At 29.4% G+C, this 20,107-nt stretch overlaps 1 protein-coding gene across 1 annotated transcript in view; it reads right to left on the reverse strand.

The window, feature by feature from the left end:
* Positions 1-20,107, reverse strand: part of LOC126737461 (protein O-mannosyl-transferase Tmtc3-like) — a 130,208-nt gene that overhangs the window by 75,950 nt on the left and 34,151 nt on the right. The window contains exon 2 of the mRNA XM_050442372.1: positions 15,500-15,636. Within this exon, the coding sequence (XP_050298329.1) occupies positions 15,500-15,636 (137 nt within the window). The remainder of the gene's footprint in view (positions 1-15,499; positions 15,637-20,107) is intronic.

Genomic DNA, 20,107 nt, shown 5'->3' on the forward strand with positions numbered 1-20,107 from the left:
ATTACGGCCCAATTATTTAAATCTGAGTTGGAGCAAATTATATCAGCGGCTCGACCTTTAAGTTTCATTAAAATGGTATCTATTAGGCAAATATTTATGGGATTAGCTATATTTGTTGTATCTTGGAAGTTACTTAAAAAGTGTTCACAAGCTGTGAGAAATCTATTTAATTGCCTAGGGTTGCCATCATATGGAGGTATGTTATCAGCTTGGTACCTTAAGAGACCAATATCTTTATTGTTAGACTGCATGTCTGATTGATTTGTGAGTTGAGAACCTTCTTGAGTGGATAAACTTAAAAATGATTGAGCTAAATTTTCAATTTCTTCAGCTAAAGAGTTTGGCATTAAAGTTTATTGTTATGATAAAAAAGGAATAATACTAAAATATGCAGAAACTAAAGAAATATGAAAGAAAAATTAGCAAAAGAGAAAAAAATTTACCTATAATAATATGTCAAAATATTTTACTAAATATTATACGTCTATGGTAAAAATAAAGGAAAAATGGAAAAATAGGAAAAGTTGCTTACGCCAAAACTGCGAAAATTTCCATTGGTTTCTTTCTTGCCTTAAGCCTAGTGGTCCTAAAGGAATCGAAGCTAGTATTCCCAGGAAAATGCTCTCGGTATTGTTGACTTCCTTGGTGGGTGCAACTTCCTGACGATGTGTGTTCTGAAGGCTGCTTCCAAGGGTAGGTTCTTCGTGCTTGAACTGTCAAAACAGACCGGTTTTGGCGATTTTTGTCCGACCGTAACACGAAACTTCCGACTGCGCCAGTTATATGTAGTCAACACGAAAATAACTTTTTTTAAAAATTATTTATTCGAGAGCGGAAATTACAACTTAAAATTTAACTTAATTTAAACAGTAACTTAATAGTAATGTAATTGGTTTTTAATGGCAAGGCAATATATATATTTATAGTGTTGGTTTGCTTAGTAATCAAATAAGTAAATCAATAGGTAATTGGTTAGCTGAATAGGCAAATTGGTAGCGTGTAACTAGGGCATACCCAGTAACCTCAAAAAATTAATGTATGGGCAGGCATTTAAAAAAATAAAGTGATTGGGTCATTATTTATTAACGGAAACTTAAGTGGAGACATTTATTTGGATATGTTGGAAAATACCATCAATCCGCTTATCACTGAATCCATTGAAAACCAAATCGATGATGACCCTATACTTGATGAGGCTGAAATATATTTCCAGCAAGACGGCGCTTCTCCTCACTATGTTCTTCCCGTTCGGCAATGGCTAGACGACAAGTGTCCAGATAAATGGTTAGGGCGAAGGGGGCCTATAGAATGGCCTGCTAGATCTCCTGATATAACGCCGTTAGACTTTTTTCTATGGGGTCATTTGAAATCTATTGTGTTTACGCCCCAACCTGAAAGTTTGGATGAACTTCGTCAACGCATCATTGACAGCTGCCATGATATCCCACAACATGTTTTTGAAAATATCCGTCAGGAATTTGAACATCGCCTATATCATTATTTGGTCAAAAACGGGCAACATTTTGAACACTACCTATACAATACCTACATACCTATACGTACAATATCTATTAGAAATTAATAATACTAATAATAATATTAAATAATAAGATAATATAATAATAAGATATTACTAATTAAAAATTAATCGGCAATACCTCCTATTTATTTTTCTTAATGGTAATATAAAAAAATCTAAAGATTACATAAAAATTAATATTATGCTGCAGCCAAACCTGATTTCGGGTGAAACCCAATTAATTTCCTAAACAAACCCCATTTTATACTGGTTGAAATTAGACTAGTTAAACTTATTTTTTTTAAATATATGAGTACCTCTTATTTAAATATAGAATTACCATTTTAAATATTACCTTTGCCTGCCAAATGGACGTCGTACTTAGTTCATATATATTTAAAAAAAAATTGATCGACTTGGGCCTCGATAAACACATGTAACAAATCAGTCAGATTACAAATGCATTATATTATTTATTGTATGATACATATTGCATTATGTTAAACGTTTATTATTTACAAATGTATCGTGTATTTTAATAGATATGAATATTTAATAGTTTGAACTCAATTATAGTTGTCGAGAGTTGGAAATCTGAAAATGATTAGGGGAAAATAAAACACCATTCAATGATATACAAAAACCTACTCTTCTGCCTACAGTAATGGTCTACTGTTATTATTGTATAAGAAATAGGTATTATTTCAAAATAAAATGCTCAAGACAAGTCAAATTTTCAGATAAAAGTAAAACCAATAATAATGTAAGTATACTTACCTTTCCAGATTTGCAGAAAAGTAACTCATATTTGCAACTTCATCTTCAATAGCACCACAGACAATGTATTTTCCCATTTTTATGCTAAAAACTTAAGAAATAATGAATGAATAAACTCTGGAGACTAGGTACACCTGGGGCTATTAAAACCTGTATTCCAGAAGAAAATTACAACTACTAACTACTGTAACCAAGTTCATCTATATTTGCTGGATATTAAAATACGTAAAATTCCAGCACTTACCCAAAATCTCAACTAATGATGTAAAACAAAAAACAGAATTAATCAGCAACAACAACTATTCAGCTATATAGAAATTATCGAGTCGTGTCCCGTGTTCATGTTGAGCAGGGATTGCACTATTGCCGTACTTAATTTAGAAATACTAGAGAATTGGAGACAAGCTGTCCCGCTTGCAATTTTCATTTAGACGGAAATAAAAAAACGTTTTCTTGTAAGTATTCTGATAATGACATATATTTGGCATCGAGAAACATTGGTATTGTGGCTCCACCTTAGCTCATCTTTTATAAGGGAAGAGAGAGACAATTATACAGTATATAAAGATTAAAGAAAACAACCACAATAAGATAAAAATTTATAACTAGTTGCACGTCTTTCTGGTGGTTTCTAATTACAATATATTCGAAATATAAATCCTATTAAACTAATATACTATTTATTTATTTATTGATATTAAACAGCCTTAGAAGTAATAAAACCAATAAGAAGGTAAATAAATACTAAAAGTTGTACAGAAGATAACTACGTTACAGTTTAGGTGATATATAAACAAAAAGAATATAGGCTACATAATAAAATACAATACAAAATGAAAACAGAAATAGAAAACGAATACTGAATTAGTAAATACTGAATTTAATTAAACAGTAACAGCTGTATTTTTTAAAATTTTGTACCCCTATATAAATACCAATAGTCTCAAAATATTGTTTTTAAACTTTACTGCAGTATCTGCAAAAAGATGAACATACTTTCACTTATACATATAGGATACACATTGGACAAACTGGTGAAAATTTTAGAATTTTGGTGTGGATTTGAGGTACAAGGAGTCTTTAACTAAAAGAAATGTCTGACGCGAGAATTCCAACGTAGTAATGTAAAATTAAGTTTTTTCAGTAAATCTGGGTAATCTGCCTTGCCATTGACTTTAATTTAAGCAAAAATACTAGTTGGGCAAAACTTCTATGTTTCATAAGTAAATCATATCTTGCCCAAAAGTTCATCATTGCAACAACCTTGTAGTTGTTATCTATAATATATTATAAACCTTTAAGTAATATGATTCTCACTTAAAGGTTCTCGACCTTAAATGACAACATCCTATTGTTCTGAATTGCTCTGTTTCTTTATACATATATTTTCCCTCGTGAGACTATACGAGTATTCCCTTTAAATCGATTTAGGCTCATATATCATTTTCTTCGATATTTACCCTCTCCTCCTCAATATTTATGTTCCAAATATTCACCGAATTTTAGAACGGCAACAACATACACACAATCAGTCCAATGGAAACGGGACGGTGTGGTGATGCAGACAGCAGGGCTAAACTCCCCAGCGGCACTATCATAAATATGTCCTGACCCACTTTTGAAAGTTTGTCGGCCCAGAAAACCAATAGCGCCCCCATTTATTTCCCTTGGTTTATTAGAGAGGGCGTGTGTCTTTATGTACACTCCAAGAAATATAAAGGATGTGTCATTTTGATAGCTTAGCTTAATGGTTTCAAAGGGGTGGCGACGAATTCATGTTGTACTTAAATGGGATATAAGTAACGAAATGTTTAAGCGGGCTATATAGAAAAAGCTCTTAATATGTCAGAAGTTATATTCGGGGAGCTTTCAATAGAAAATTGTTTATTCAAGGTTGAGAATTTATTATTGTTTAGAAGTATTTAAATGTATAATACATAAATTTTAAAATTAAAGTAATTAAAAATTTGCAATAATTTTAATTAATTAAATAAACACTAATATTAAGTTATTATATTTGAGCTTTAAAAAAAAACAGGCTGAACCATTTTAATCTATCGAGCCCAAACACTTAACCTGCAAAAAATGGTTTAGACATAAGTTATTTATGATGATAGGGGCGGGGGACGTTGTCAAACTTACGTTCAGTTAATTTATAAAGAATCATTTTCCGAATCCTTTTTTTTTAATTAGATTTAAAATGAGTAGAACATTTTACGTCGAACAAAATTTTTTGGTGGTTACCTTCATCATGCTAAATATAAAAAATGCTTATATCCCATTATTTTAAATTTTAGAGATATTCTAAGCTAAGGATCAATTGCAAAAGAGTTTTCAACTTTGTACATGTTAACTCTGCTATTAAGTTTAATGATTTAATTCTTAGAGAAAAGTATTGTTTTTTTATTGAGAAATGCTTATTTTATTTTTTAGATCTTATAAGATCTTAAACGCTCAATTGCTTCAAAAACTTAGAAAGACCTGGATTACCCTGTATCCAAATAGAAAAAATATTTTTTGTTTTGGGTATTTAAATTTGCCATTTTAAATTACTCACCATGCAAACTTTGTCAACAACTAACAACTTTTTATCAATAATATACTTTGACAATCGTGAAAAATATTTTTTTAGCCAAAAACGACCGCAAAAACACCTCAAATTTAATATTGAGGGAGACCTTTATTGGCAAAAGTTGTCTTTCTCTGACGTCATCTCTTACTCCAGTAATATAAAATTACTATAAGTTAACACATTTTTTGTATTTTTTTATTGACTTATCAAATCTGTTTAATCGATCAAGATATTCATTATCTAGCACACATCGCAATCATATTTATTTTTCTTTCGTTATAAAAATGTACTTGATTACTAGATAAATAAATTTGCATCTGAGAGAATATCTGTATCTGCTATATCTCTAAGTCAGTTCCATGAAAATATATGAAAATATATAAACTGTTTATTATGGAATTATCCAGGGAACAGTCACTATTATGTATCATTTATATAAATAATCTGTTTGGTCTAAATACCCTTAATGAAATAGTATGTTGCAGCTGATGCTGTAATAATATATAGTCTAATAACTTGGCTAGAACTACAAAAAAATCATTGGAACTGATCTCCCTAAAATTTTTAAATGGTTTAGTAAATTTCTTTGAATCATCATCTGTGAAAAAACAAATTTTATGCGTTTTGGTAGCTACTCAGACTCCGTCACAATACCAGGAAATATATGTTTAACTAGATGATATGACAGTGATACTAAAACCAAAATCAAAAGTAAATTATTTAGGAGCGATTTTTAATCTAAAATATCTTCAATAAGCCTAGGTTTATGACACATATCTAAGAAAGCTTCAGTTATGCAGCTTCATCTTTCTTATGGAATTATTGGACATCTATACCAAAATAAGTCGAAGATATCCAGAATTGAATATAAAATATAATATATTATTGGATTAGGATGCACCCTACAAATCCTTTATTTTTACATATACAATACAATAATTTTTACAGAAAACAGAATCCAGGATATAAGACAACTATAGGTGCAAAGTATTTCGATTCGAGCGATATACAGAGCCAATTCGGCCTTCTTTCTAAAACTACAATATCTCCGTCTTCTGTATTTTAGTCATTATCGTCACAAAAATATTTCATACAATCTAAAGTCTATATATTCTTTATGTTTATATAAATCGCAACTAAAAGCCTAGATACATAACCAGATTAAAAAAATACTTACGAAATTATAAATGAAGAATACACCAGACAAGATATAGTATTTATTTTAAAGATAGTTGTTTTTTGTACATATTTTTCTTAAAACTCAATTTGATATATTCTTTTCTTTACTATGATATTTTCGAATTTTGACGTTTACTACCGATTCTACCGTTCTACCGAGTATATGGCCGCATCGTTGATGGTTGTCAGTTGTCAGTTCAGTGAAGTAAAGTTCGGAATATGGGCGCCAGATTTAAATAGTTGTAAATAAATATAGTATATAATAAATATCTCTAGCAGTCTTTAGTGACCATGCTTTTCTAGTAAAGTGTATAAATAAATTAGTTGACTATATTCGATTGTTTTAATTCACACCTAACGAATTAAAAAAATTCTACAATATTTTTTTAAATTGGAAAAATTAAGATGGTAATATAACAATAATATTTTTTTATATTCTTTAATTTTTAGTATTGGTATTAACACTTATTATTGTACCGAACAGATGAATTTCTTTGATGTTAGTAATGTGCCTGTTAATATATTTTCATGGTATTTACCATATTAGCCTATATTTTAAACATAAGCAAACATTTCTTATATTTTAAAATTAATATAATTTTTTGTTTATTCTTTAAAATTCATTTGTACATAATATTCATATTTAACTTTTTTATTTTTTTTAGTTTATATATATATTCCTTTTTATTACCGATTTTTTGATGATAGAATTATTTTTATTTAATTTTATTATATAAAATTTAATAATATTTTATTAGGTTACAAAAACTTCCGCATAAATGATTTTATTTAATTGATAAAAAAAAATTACAAAAAGTAAATACTTTCTCATACCCACTTAATATATTTTTATTTAAAATTTCAGAAGCATATTTAATGTAAACCAACAACTATTATTATCATTAAAAATCCTTGAAAAAATTTTTTTAAAATAAAAATAATCAGCTTTTGCTTACCTTTAAACAGCATAATAATTTATGCATTAAAGAGCTTAAATGATATTTACTCTTTAATAAGTTATCTGCAACAGAACAACATAAGTTTAATCAATAGTCTAACGATTCATTTGCATGCTCTTGAGTAAATTTACTAGCAAGAAAATAATTTTTAGTAAAAGATTTTTAAAAATAGACATTAACAAAATTATTTAGGTCATATTTACCTACCTTTTCTGCCTTTGTACGTACTTTAATTATAAAAGCATATTTCAATTTTTCTAAAAGCAAAAAAATTTTTAGAATTTTTGAAAATTCTCGTTCCACTTCAGTCTGAATAACAACTAATTTGAAAAATAAAGGTGTTTAAATATTATCCTACTGTTCCTGCTTTTAATTAATGTCATATATTATGCAGTCTTATCGATTTTTATTAATTAAAATTTAAACCTTATTATGCATTTTTCTACTCGTTTAAAATTTTAGATTTATATGACACGTAATAAATGTATATATTCCGAAGTAAGCATTAAAAATGATTTCTTTAACGACAAATGTAACGATAGGCTTGAAAATAAAATTTAATCTACTGTAACCTTAAATAATTTAATTATGTGTGCATTAAAAAACATATATACGTTTTAATAAATAGCATTTACCTTAAAACTTAATATTGTTGAGATTGTGCACTAGTAATTTCTTCTATAATATAAATCCATAACCAAATACTACAATTGTTTTAACAATCTCTTATTCCACGTTCGTCTTGACAAAGACACTCGACACATTCATCTCTCAAGAATAAAGAATGTATAACAGTAATAATTTTATAATTAGTTAAGAGCTGTCCAGAGGTAAATTTTTAACCGGTTTTGCTTTGTAACGTCAATCATCACAACCGGTTAATTAGGTGAAGTACTCCTAGCGTTGTCAACTTAAAGCATAAAACGGCTTTCCAGAAACTGAAACTGGCTGGTTTTTAGTTTGAAACTGAAGGCAATTTGGACTCGGTGAAACTACAGAAAACAGTTGCAGGTGCACTAAACGTGAAACTTTTACAATGGAAAACACTGCCGGTGGAATAAAATTAGTGGGAACTCACATAAACGGACGCTACTCGGAAATTTTTGGTAGGAAATATTAAAGACGAGGCGCTTCATTAAGAATTTATTTCAATATATATTTATCTCGTTTTTATATTTTATTTTTCTTCTTATTTTTTCCACCCTATTGTAACGATATTGTAAATGTCGAGAAAGTAGCTAATTTTCTATCATTCCGGATTGACACAAGTGCTATTATTTGCATTAAGACGCATTTTTTGATGTGCAAAAAAAATATTTTCTCTGCCAGTGGCATCCTTATAGGTCTTCTTTTGAATATTTTCTGTGAAAAAATACTACACCACTGATTTTTTCTTAAAATAAAAATTATTTTTAAAATCCCTAAACACCTTTTAGCAAACTTGATCTCTTAGTTTTTTTTTCCGACGGATGGTTTTCGATTAAAAAAATAAAAGCAATTCTACTTCCCTAAAAATCTGATGCGGTGTGAAAATTGTTTGTTCATCGATTGCAAGCAAATTAAGGCATTAGATTTATTACAAGGAGTATGAAAAATTAAAGGTGATACATGGGGATTTTAAAAATAATTTTTATTTTAAGAGAAAGCAGTGACGTAGTATTTTTTTTCACTGAAAATGTTCAATAGAAGACTTATAGGGACGCCATTGGCAGAGAAAATATTTTTTTGTACATCTAAAAATGCGTCTTAATGCAAGGAATACATGTACCCAATTTCATAAAAATGTCTACATTATTTTCTTTTTCCCAATAATTTGATACGACTATTTTTTAAATAGGTTAATAAATAAGCCCATAAGAAGAAAAAAACTAATTTACAAAAACGAACGAACAGGAAGCATTGTAATAACCGGCCTGCCTATTTTTTTCAACTGACGTAACACATCATAATTTGTCAAACTTCATATTACGTCAAAATTAATGGTTTAGACATTTTAAATAGGCCTGTGAAAGACTTAAGTCATAAAATGTAATGAAAACTATTTTTCCGTGATTACTTAAAAATTAAAAATTAAATCTTTCAATGCATTCATGGCACCCTATTTTTAAACTTAAAAAAGTGCCTTTTTCTATGAGTATAAAACAAAAAGTGGAAATTACAGTATTATTAATTTTAGAATATTATTTTTTATCGAAATACGTAAAAATATACCGTAAAAATATAAGTGTCAAGTACCAAGTACCAAGTGTTAAACCAGAAGTAAAATGGAACATAATCGAATATGTCAGAAAATGCTCTTATAACTATTCTATCGCTATACAAAATTTCAATTGTTTATCTCAAAAAGTAAAAAAATTATTCAGTGTTCCCTTTCATCTGTGTCACCCGGTATAAGGAGCCGCATTTTCGATAGAAGTCAGTTGCCAGTTCAGTAAAACTGAGATTCAAAAATTTAAATTTATTTAAATAAATAAAGTAAAAAATAAATATCTTTTTTGATTGTAAGTGATAAGATTAAACTGTTTCTATAAGTAAACTTAAAACGTTCAAAATACATCCAATCAAAAAGCTTTTACAGAATAAAACCGTATATTTCACGCCCTTTTACGTAAAAAGAAATGCACGCCAAATGAGATCGCAACATGCCCTAATGGCATCGTATCGGCTTTCCACAAAACTTTCTTCTATGCGAAACTGGGTCGTCATTTATTTCGGATCGGCGCTGCACCTCAAAAACTTTTGTCTGATGCGCTGATATTTTTGTATTTCGCCAAAAACTTTTGTTTTCTGCTGCTGTTGCTCTTAATGTGGAAGTGGATGGAGCCGTTCGTCTTCCCGATAGGATTAAGAAATATGATAAACATGTTGAGTTTAAAAGAAAAATGGATTGGAAAACTTTATTTAAAGTTTTTTAAAATATTTTGTTTTTATTTATTATTTAGTAAAAGATATTAAACTTTATTGTGATAATATGATAGTCAATCTGTAACTTTTTTTGGCGAAATCTTGATACTTTACCAACAGCTAATGTTCCTAATTAAAAGCCTAAAAATAAAAAATCGCGATCTTTTCCCCCCGTACTTTTTTGGAAAACTCAAAATTTGTTTGTAAACAATTTTTTCCAAAACCATGGGTTTCGAAAAAAAAAACAAAAATATTTATTATTAATTTACCTAGAATTTTTATTCCGGGATCTTTTCTGTAAAATCAAATGTGAAGAACGTAGAGAGCGCTAAAGTCACTTATAATTATTTTTTCCAAAATTTCGTCCTAAAATAATTTTTTTATTACTATTTCAAACATTTTCAACGAGTAAAATTGCATTATATCAATATGAATGACACGTAATAATATACTGCAGCTTTTCTATTTTTTAACGTGTCCGGAGCATGTAATTTACCAAAAAAATGTGTGTCATTCTTCTTGATAAATTTTTGTTTTACTCAAAAATTTTTTAGATTCTATTTCTTACGAAAACTACTCAATTTTAAGAGAAATTTCTACAACAAAAAAGTTTAGAATATAATTGCCTACGAATACTATCTGTGTTTGTCGCTGTACATCAATAATTAGACAAGATGGAGGGCGCCAAAGATACTAAAAGTTCATTTTATAAATTTTCATAGTAGCATATTGATTTTTTGGAACTGCATTTAGCATATAAATATTTACGGTCCATATTTGATAAAGTGCAAATTAGTCAATTTTAGTTTCTGGTAATAATGTACTACATTACGTACTTACCTGTCACTGAATAATCCTTTAAGCGAATTTATAGGTTAGAAGGATGAATTTAAGAAACGAGTGATTAATAATACTTTAGAGATTTTTTATTTTGTTGCACATTAAACGAGTGATTAATAGCGATTAGTTCTTGTTTATGTATTATCCTACGATTGAGGTGCAGGATTCCAAAAGTTCTGGATATTGGGTGAGACGCTGGAATACCATCGCAGGTAGCGGGTTCGATTCCCTTCTCGTGACGCTATAATGTTCATGAATAAATTATTAAAACAGGTTGTATAACTTGGTCTGTATATCGCTCTCATTTAAAATGTTATTAAAGTTAACCAAACATCGAAGGAGGGGAGAATGACACATTATTTTTTAGTAAATTACATGCTCCGAGAACGTTAAGTGAAATAAAACAGTCTCGGTAAATTATTATAATATATAACGTTCATATTAATATAATGCGATTTTTGGAAAATAAACACTTGATAATGAGATACTGAAAAAAAATGCATGCATCATTTTTGTAGGTTAGGCCTGATGATGCTCCGACAGGAGCGAAACACGTGTAGCTTTTAAGCTTTTTTAAGAAATTATATAGATTGGATGAGACCGTGACTTTGTGTCCTTACCTTTGTTTTTATTTTCGTTTGGGCTCTTAGAGAAAAATGGATGATACGTTTCTATTTTTGTAGGTGTTTTTTAATTCTACACGCTAAAAATGTTTGAAACGATGAAAAAAAAAATTTAGGAATAAATTCAAAAAAGTAATGTTAGGGAACTTTAACGCCCTCTATCTTCTACTTATTTTGATTTTACAGAGAAGACCCTGGAATATAATAAAACTGTAGGCAATTTTTTTCTTTAAAACCCACGGTTTTCTTTTTTCTTTGAAAGAGATCGCAACTTTTTGCTTTTTGGTCTTTTTATAAGGAACACATACTTTTGGCAAAGTATCAGAATTTCGCCTATTTTTGCCGAAATTGACACTTTTAAGGTGACAGATTGACTGTACTACTATTTTTTGAAAAAGATAATTTGTTAGATGGTACACCCCAGTATTTTCAAATTTTGATGTCTAGTTTTACGTCTAATTTATTACAAGATATATATATTTAAAAGAAATTCTTAGGTATTATTAAAATAATATATCAATATAACCTTACAAAAATCTTAATTTATAAATTTTAATTCTGTGACAGAATTTAATCAGAAACGGTACATTTAAATAGAATTCTATATATTAAATATAGAAATACAAAAATTATTAACAAAACAGTTTTATCAATTTTTGTTTGTTATGACAATTTTTTTAATTTTTATTCAATAGCAACCAGCGTTTCTCAACAGAAAAATTTCCATTACTTGAAAAAGCGTTAGCACTTTTAATCTAAAATAAATAATAAAATTATTTTATTTTATTGGATATCCCAATTTATTTTCTTAATTCATTTCATAGAAAAATTTTTTTTAGAAAAAAAAAATACAATTTGACAAAAAATAATTAATGACGGTAAATGATATTTATTTTTTTAATTTAAAAATAATTATTATTAATATTAGGGGGTATAGTAGGCCAACATAAAACAAAGTAGTAAATTTATTGCTTTTTCGAAATTAGACGTTCTTAATTAGTAAAAAGCAGTATTTATTACCAAAAGTGACATAGTTTGGTAAATTGAATGAAATAGCACCGATTGGTGATGTAAAATATTGCGTAAGTCATCTTTTTAATAACAAAAAAGTGTTTTATTTCTGAAAAATAAAAAGAATCGATTCTGCGTCGCTATGAGAAAATTTACTAAAGAGCAAAGTAAACATTAAAATTGAAAAAAAATATATGATTAATTTTCCTAGAGTTGGAAAGAGCAGAAGCGGGACAAACTAGATCAATATTGATAAAATTCATTAAGCAATGCACAGTAAGGTATATTATTAAAAATGCCAAAAAACTAAATGGAAGTAACATTAAAATCGGCCAGGATTTAACTCAGGAAAAAAAAGTTGAGAATAGAACACTATACAAGTATTTATAAATAGCAAAAAAAAGCAAGTTTCGGCCAAAATATTAAATTATAAAATCATTATTGGAAGAGACAAATAAACATTTGAGGACCTATAAAGAACAAGAGTCTATTAAAGAATCAGGAAATACAAAAATCCCGAATAAACTTGTTTCTACTGACACGCCAACTAGTAGAAAAAATGTAAAGCAGTAATAAGCCAAACTAGTCAGATTCTTGAAAGACAAAGATATACTATCAAAAAATCAATATGCTTTTACTCAGTAGGTCCAATGGAGTAGTTGCTATACAGCACCTAACATCAGCAATCTAGAGCAACATGACCAATAGACAAAAAAATACAATCGTGGTATTTATGGAGCTTGCCAAGGCGTACGATTTGGTGCTTCATATACCACAATACACCAAAATTTAAAATTTCGTAAGTGGTCTAAAACCTGTACAAACCGGAATATCACAAGATAAAATTCTTAGTCACATCCTGGTCATCTTATACATAAATACTTTATTGAGCCTGCTTCTTGAGTAACTTCTTATGCATATAATACATCCTTTATATTAAAAGGGAGAACATAGGAGAAAGTTAGGGATTGTGTAAAATTGGGATTTTCGGAAATAAAACAATGGTTAGCTAGTTTTAAACAATATACTAACATAATACTGTGTTGCTTTGTCTCTAAAACCAAAAAGACAAACATGTTATTCACTTATGTAACGAAACTAAGGACAGTGGTATCATGATAAACCAGAATCTTAATTGGGCTTATTAATAATGTTGCATCGAAAAAAAGAAAGTTAGCTTAAAATTTTTATAGTCTAAGAGAGATATTAAGTGTCAAACTTACTATTTAATTATATAAATCCTTAGTGAAATTTTGGTTACGGTATGCTATAGTGGTGTGGGGTGGAATCTATTATACTCTATGCCGACCTTTACAAATCGTGCAGAACTGCATTCTAAACGTTATTTATAAAAAAAAAAGAATTATATAGCACTGATAGCTTGTATGATGATGTTGTCTTTGATATTCATAAATTGTAAATTCAAACAACCTGCCGCATAAATTAATAAAATAATCCATTTTCATCGTATTATTACCGGTCTCAGTCGCAAAACTAAATATTTTGCCTCAAAACTATAAAATGTGCTATCAATAACAACTAAATTAAATTGAAAAATTAAATCATTTATATTTCAAAATACAATGCTGCGTAATAATAAATTGACAGGGACAAAACAGGTTATAATAATGTATTTTTTCTATTATCTCCTTCTGTTTGTCATAGTATCTAAATTAAATAAGGGGTTTATGGAAATTTTTTTGAGTAGCCTTGTAAATTTAAGAGCAAACCTAATTCTTTTCATTTTCACATATAGGTGTTCAGTTAGACTATAAAATGGAATTTTTCGAATTGGTAAATAAATCTGTTTTTTGCATTTATAATTTATAAAGCAAAGTTAAGAAGAATGGAAGAAGATGTTGACCTTGTGTACACTTTTAAAAAAAGAAAGAATACCAGGAGCATGTTATGTGGAACAAAAATCCTACTGGAAACCATATTACAAGGTTAGATATCGGAAAAAAAGAAAGAAGTATAGGAATATCATAGTTGTCGAAGCTAGGGACCTATAATTGCCAATATCCGAAACGTATAGGAACCTGAAGAAGAAACAGAAAATTTTTATAAGTTCTTTGTGAATACCTTGGTAATGCTTTTTATTAATTTTTTATTAGTTTTACTTATTAGAATTAAACCACTACTTTTACTTAAACATTAGATTCTTTTTATTAGTCAATTTGACTCAAAGATCAAATGCAAGTTTAATTACGTTAAGGTACTTTATATGCAAATTTTTAATTTGATATTATTACCTTTGGACATATATTTACAGCAAAAGAATATCATAACTTTTTTTTTTTCAATATACGTCCAATAATTTTTTTGTAATTAGCACATTTTTAATGTAATTATCGTAAAAAGAGAATTTGATTAGTAATAAATTTTAGTTTTTAAATACTAATCTAATATGTATAGGAATACTAATAGTTATATTTTATTAGTTATGAGTGAATTCATGCCTCTGTATTAAAGAAAAAACATTATTATAAATAAGTCAAAATATAATCAAAAATTAAATTTTAATATGATTCTAAAAAATAAAAAAGAAACATAAAGATTTAAACAAACATAATACTTTGACTAATTTTTAATTACCAAATATTTAATATTTCGTAACTTATAATATCATTTATTTTTATTGTTGAGCAATTTTTTGCCAATTTATTACTTTTTCATAATAACAACATTAGAGATTCATATTAATGCAGCTATTTAAATTTTTTCTAGTGCTAAGGTCCATCATCAATTTCAAAGCGGTCCAACGTCCATAAATTGAAATGCAAATCGTCCAATTTTCGCTCTAACCAGTTACAAAGTTATAAACAGCGTAAACTCCGCAGTATATTGATTTCAAGTTAACTCCGGGGATTTTGTGCTGTACCTTGTCGCTTATGCGCTGCGGATTCTACCTACTTATTGAAAATTGATTCCCAAAACGATTTATTTTACTGCCAATTACGATAAGCTTTAGCGATTTTTAAATTCGTGAATAAGCAATGGCTCTTACCAGTTTTACACGCTCGATAAAATTTCATAACAATTTTTTGCATATAAATTAAACTTTTATCGTTGTGGGATTGATTTTTTATAATAAATAAAAAGCTATTAGTATTACCTGTAATACATAAGACAAACTAGCAAGTGCAGTAGCACGTTGACCAAATGATAGCCGAGTGGTTCAAGTTGTCCAAATAAGTAGTTCAGCCTAAACGTTAAGACGCAAAGTGGTCTGTATGATTTATGACTTTGCTCCTGAAACAAAAAAAAAACAAATAATAATATAATAATAAAACGCTAAAATCAAGTGAACTATTATCAAAAAAGGTCAACTCAAAAGCAAAAAATATACGCAATAGTAAGTAAATAAAAATGCATTGAACTGACCTAAAAAAAAAGCCCCGGGAAAGCTGTAAAATAAATTTACGGAGCGAGCATTTCCAAACGAATCCTTAATTATGCATTTTCGTTCAAACATTTTCCATTTTAACTTTAGCACAATGGCTCTTGCACCATTTATTAACTGAAATGTCAATTAACGATAAACCTTTACAATTTAAAAATAAATAATAAATATCCATTAACGTTTCAATTAAAACCTATTTAAAATCTTAGAGAATCATTGCGCTACTTTAATTTTAAAAAGACATAAATTTACGATCCGAATGATTTGGAATAGGATCCAGCATTACGATAAATTGAATTGCAGATTCGCGACAAAGGGATGATCGATATTTTATGAACTCGTCTAAAGACTTTAGGAAGGAAAAAAAACTAATAATTTTAAGTTAAATTAGAAAATGTAATTTATCTAGGATAATTTTTACTAAATATCTGCAATAATAATATACTTTACAAAATGATATCAAGTTTCAAGATCATTAATTTCCAGTGAAAACAAATTAAGACTTATTTTTTTTAGAATCAATATTCGGTGTCATTTTCAATTATTATATAAATTTGTGTGTGCAATATTTTATTTCAATAGAGGTTAGTTTTTTGATTTTTTCTATCTCAGAAAGCTTGTTTGGAATAGTATAAATAAATCATAACATCATCAATCAATAACATTGTTTCTAAAAAGTGCTATAAATTAACTAATTATTGCCAGTAAATTCCCCAAATAAACTTCCTTTATCACAGAGACCATAGAAGTAAAATTAAATAATGTATGCAAAGTTGTTTCAAAGAAATTACGTTAGAGATTACAATTTGCATTAATATTAACATTAATTGCCTTGTTACAAGGAACTGTCAATTTGAATTTGGCAGTACGTGTATGCAATATTTGCAACAAGTCATTATGTATGCACGTGTATTTAATCAAGTTTTAATCAAAATTTAATTGAATTAGAACTGTACATGACGGGAAGAGCACGTACAACAATTAGCATGAGAAAATATTTAGGAGCTTACTGCTGTTTTAGATTGAAATTAGAATTGAAAATAAATTTGCAGGCTGGTTTAGAAGTAAAAATAAGAACATTATATTTAGGTGTTGTTAAATAGGATAAAAAAAAAATTTTAAAAACATAACAGTTATAAAGAAAACTGAAAACATTTTAAACAAATTACAATTAAATAAAGTGACAGTTTTGGTTTAACGACCACATACAAAATTTAAAATGTATTTATTTGTGTATTTATATTGATTAAGCTGAAGATCCTGTGTCTGTGTACTTGTAATTAAAATTTTCGTGATTTATATTTTTTAATGACCTTATAATAGAATCCAAGCAAAGAACGTGCAAGGAGTAAATGGCGTTACATAGTAACTAGCGGTCTACTGGACAGCTTCCATAATTTTTTAAATTTTATATTTGTTAAGTTTGTAATTCGTTAAAAAGTTGTGCTAGTGGTATTTATTGTTATAAAGTGGTAGTAAAGTTTGATGATTATGGCTTCTAGATTAGCGACAAATATAAAAGAATTAAATAACAAATTGGATCAATTGACAACGGTATTCAATATGAGACTGAGCATGCTCCGTAAACAGTTTTCAAATTTAAAAAAAAAATCGACATCTTCTATCACAGGCACTGGTAGCAACTTAGACTAGCTGAAAGAATAAGTTAATGCCTTTCAAGCTTCAGTCACTGCCTCTCTTGAAAAACTGACCAAATATGTTAACTTCTTTGAAACAGTGAAGGATGTATACCATAAAAAGGTTCTTAATATGGAACTGAACTATAATTCAACCTGTCTTCTCATACATGAAATAAAGGAAGAGGAAATAATGCGAGCCAGCAATGCTGCCAAAAATTTTTTCCCATTAATTAAAATTAAATATGTATATTCGGTGGGTAATAAATAGGTAAACTTAAATACTAATCACTAAATTTTTATTCACTATTTTACTTACGATTACTTACTACTTTTAGTCACTTATTGATTATTTAGCTTACTCAAATCATACCTATGTATTTCACATCAAACCAGGTCGCTATATATACCCCATAAGATTCTTCTATTAATTTGATCAATTTTAGCAGAATATTCTTCATGTACAAATATAAACGAACATAAGTGAATTAAAATTATCCGGCCAAAACAGAGCCGTAGTAAGGCAACTTTGTAATTGCCTCCTTCTTAAATATAATAGTATCGGGTCTTTATCCGCGTACTTGCAATCCTTAGTCGTTCTCTGAGCAACTCAGGAATATCTTGCAGTTTCATTTTTATATCGTCCACATATTCCTCCACTGTAACTTTCTCATTGCTTCAGGTACCAAACACCAAATCACATAGTAAAGAAAGTTCTCCCCTGATCAAAACTTGGACTAGTGTTAACTCAGTTGCATCGTAAGATGCAGACCTGTAGGCCATGAAAAACGTGGGCAGGTAGACATCGCAATCTTTTTAATGTTCGTCCGCCATCTTGGAAAGATGTTCTTCAACTTTCTTGTTAAATCTCTCCATCATGAAACGCTGACACCAAGACATTCACAAAGTTTCTGAAAAAGATTGGATTCGAAATTCCATCCTTGATCAGAATGCGCAGGCGCTTTTGATTGATCTGAATTGATTAATTTGAATTCATTCTAAAGCGGCTCCAAACTTGCTGAAGACATACTTCACAATAACTTTAGCTACTGTCACCGCTTCTTGGTTGGGAAGAGAAGACTTCCGGCAATTTACTAAAATAAACCATGGCAACCAGGATGTACTTATGTATGTATATATGGCCAGTTTTTAGATTGGCAGTCCTTCTGCTAGGGTCATGACTAACTGCACATGTCGGACATTTTCGGCTCCACGATTTGACATCTTCACAGTAGTTAAGTAGAATCTATCTGTCCCGGATATTGTCCAAAGTTTTATATACTACCAAGTGAGCTCCACTATGCATCTCCTTCAGGACCTGGTTAACTCTCTTCCTTGGGATGACTAACTGTTTCTTTACTAACTGACTAGTGAGTCCCGTTGGGCCCATAGTGCCTTCAGTGTCAACTCTCTATCTGAAACGTCGCTCCCTTTCGGTCTTAGTCATTTTCCTGAAGAATTACTGATATATCTTTGCATGGGTCTTTTATTAACTCAGCAGTACTCCATCCCTCACTAACCACAAATTTAGGATTTCTTATTATTATATGCCACACCTGCCCATTCGTCTATTTTAGCATAATATTTGCGTTGTGGCTGGCAAGGCGTGCTGTTTTAATGCTGTTATTACCTGACCGATGTTTATTGTTGATGCTGTACTGCTGTAACTTAACCATCTTGCCACTTGTCTTTCTGGTTGTCTCATCTGCGATAACAATTTTACGGCTACGTGGTCTTCTGATCTGAGATTTTTGTCCATACAGGTATTTCTGGAAATGGTCCACTGCTCTGCCAATAGCTTGAACTCTCTTCTCATGATGCAATAATCTCTTTCTGTCTTTGACAACACTCTACTAAAATACGATACTACAAGCATATATACGGCTACAGCCAAAATAAACAATTCTTGTGTCATGGGTACCTAATATGCATCTTTTAGCCTTCAAAAGCAAGATCGCACTCCGTGTTCCATTTAAAACCAGATTTATGTTCTGTCAACCTATGCAAAGAAACAGAAATATTGGCAAATCTTTCGACAAACCTTGTTTGAATCGTGCATAAACACTCATGTTTATCACGAGGTTGCAACCAGTCTTTCATGCTTTCAATTTTTTCTGGTTCAGTTTGTACTCCTCCTGATGACACCATATGACTAAGAAAATTTACTTGAAAGAGCGAGTACTTCTTTGAGTTTAATTGTAGCTGGGCATTCTGGATTTTGTTAAAAACTATTTTTGGTTTTCGAGGTGTGAGTTTTTTCCATAACAAGAACATCGTCAAGGTAAATGAAGCGTGTTTTCTATGTTAGTCATCGTAGTACAAATTACATTAGCCTCCCGAAAGTAGCGGGAGTACTACACAGACTAAATGGCATAACATTAAAATGATAGAGGACATTTCCGGTAGAAAACGCAGTTATCTTCTTGTATTCTTTCTGAATGCCCACTTGCCAATATACAATTTTTAGATCCAATGTCGAAAACCTGCTTGAACCGCCAAGAGTCTAAAGCTTATCATCAATTCTAGGAAGTGGGTAACTAGCTTTTTTGGTAACGTCATGAAGTTTGATATAGTCCAGACATAGTTCAGTTGATCCATCCTTTTTTGTCACTAAGACGACTGGACAAGACCATGGACTTTTTAGTTTCTGGATAATCCCCTCCTTAAGCAGCTTGTTTATAGG

Source organism: Anthonomus grandis, chromosome 6 (genome assembly GCF_022605725.1).
Source record: "Anthonomus grandis grandis chromosome 6, icAntGran1.3, whole genome shotgun sequence".
In the NCBI taxonomy this organism is placed as follows: Eukaryota; Metazoa; Arthropoda; class Insecta; order Coleoptera; family Curculionidae; genus Anthonomus; species Anthonomus grandis.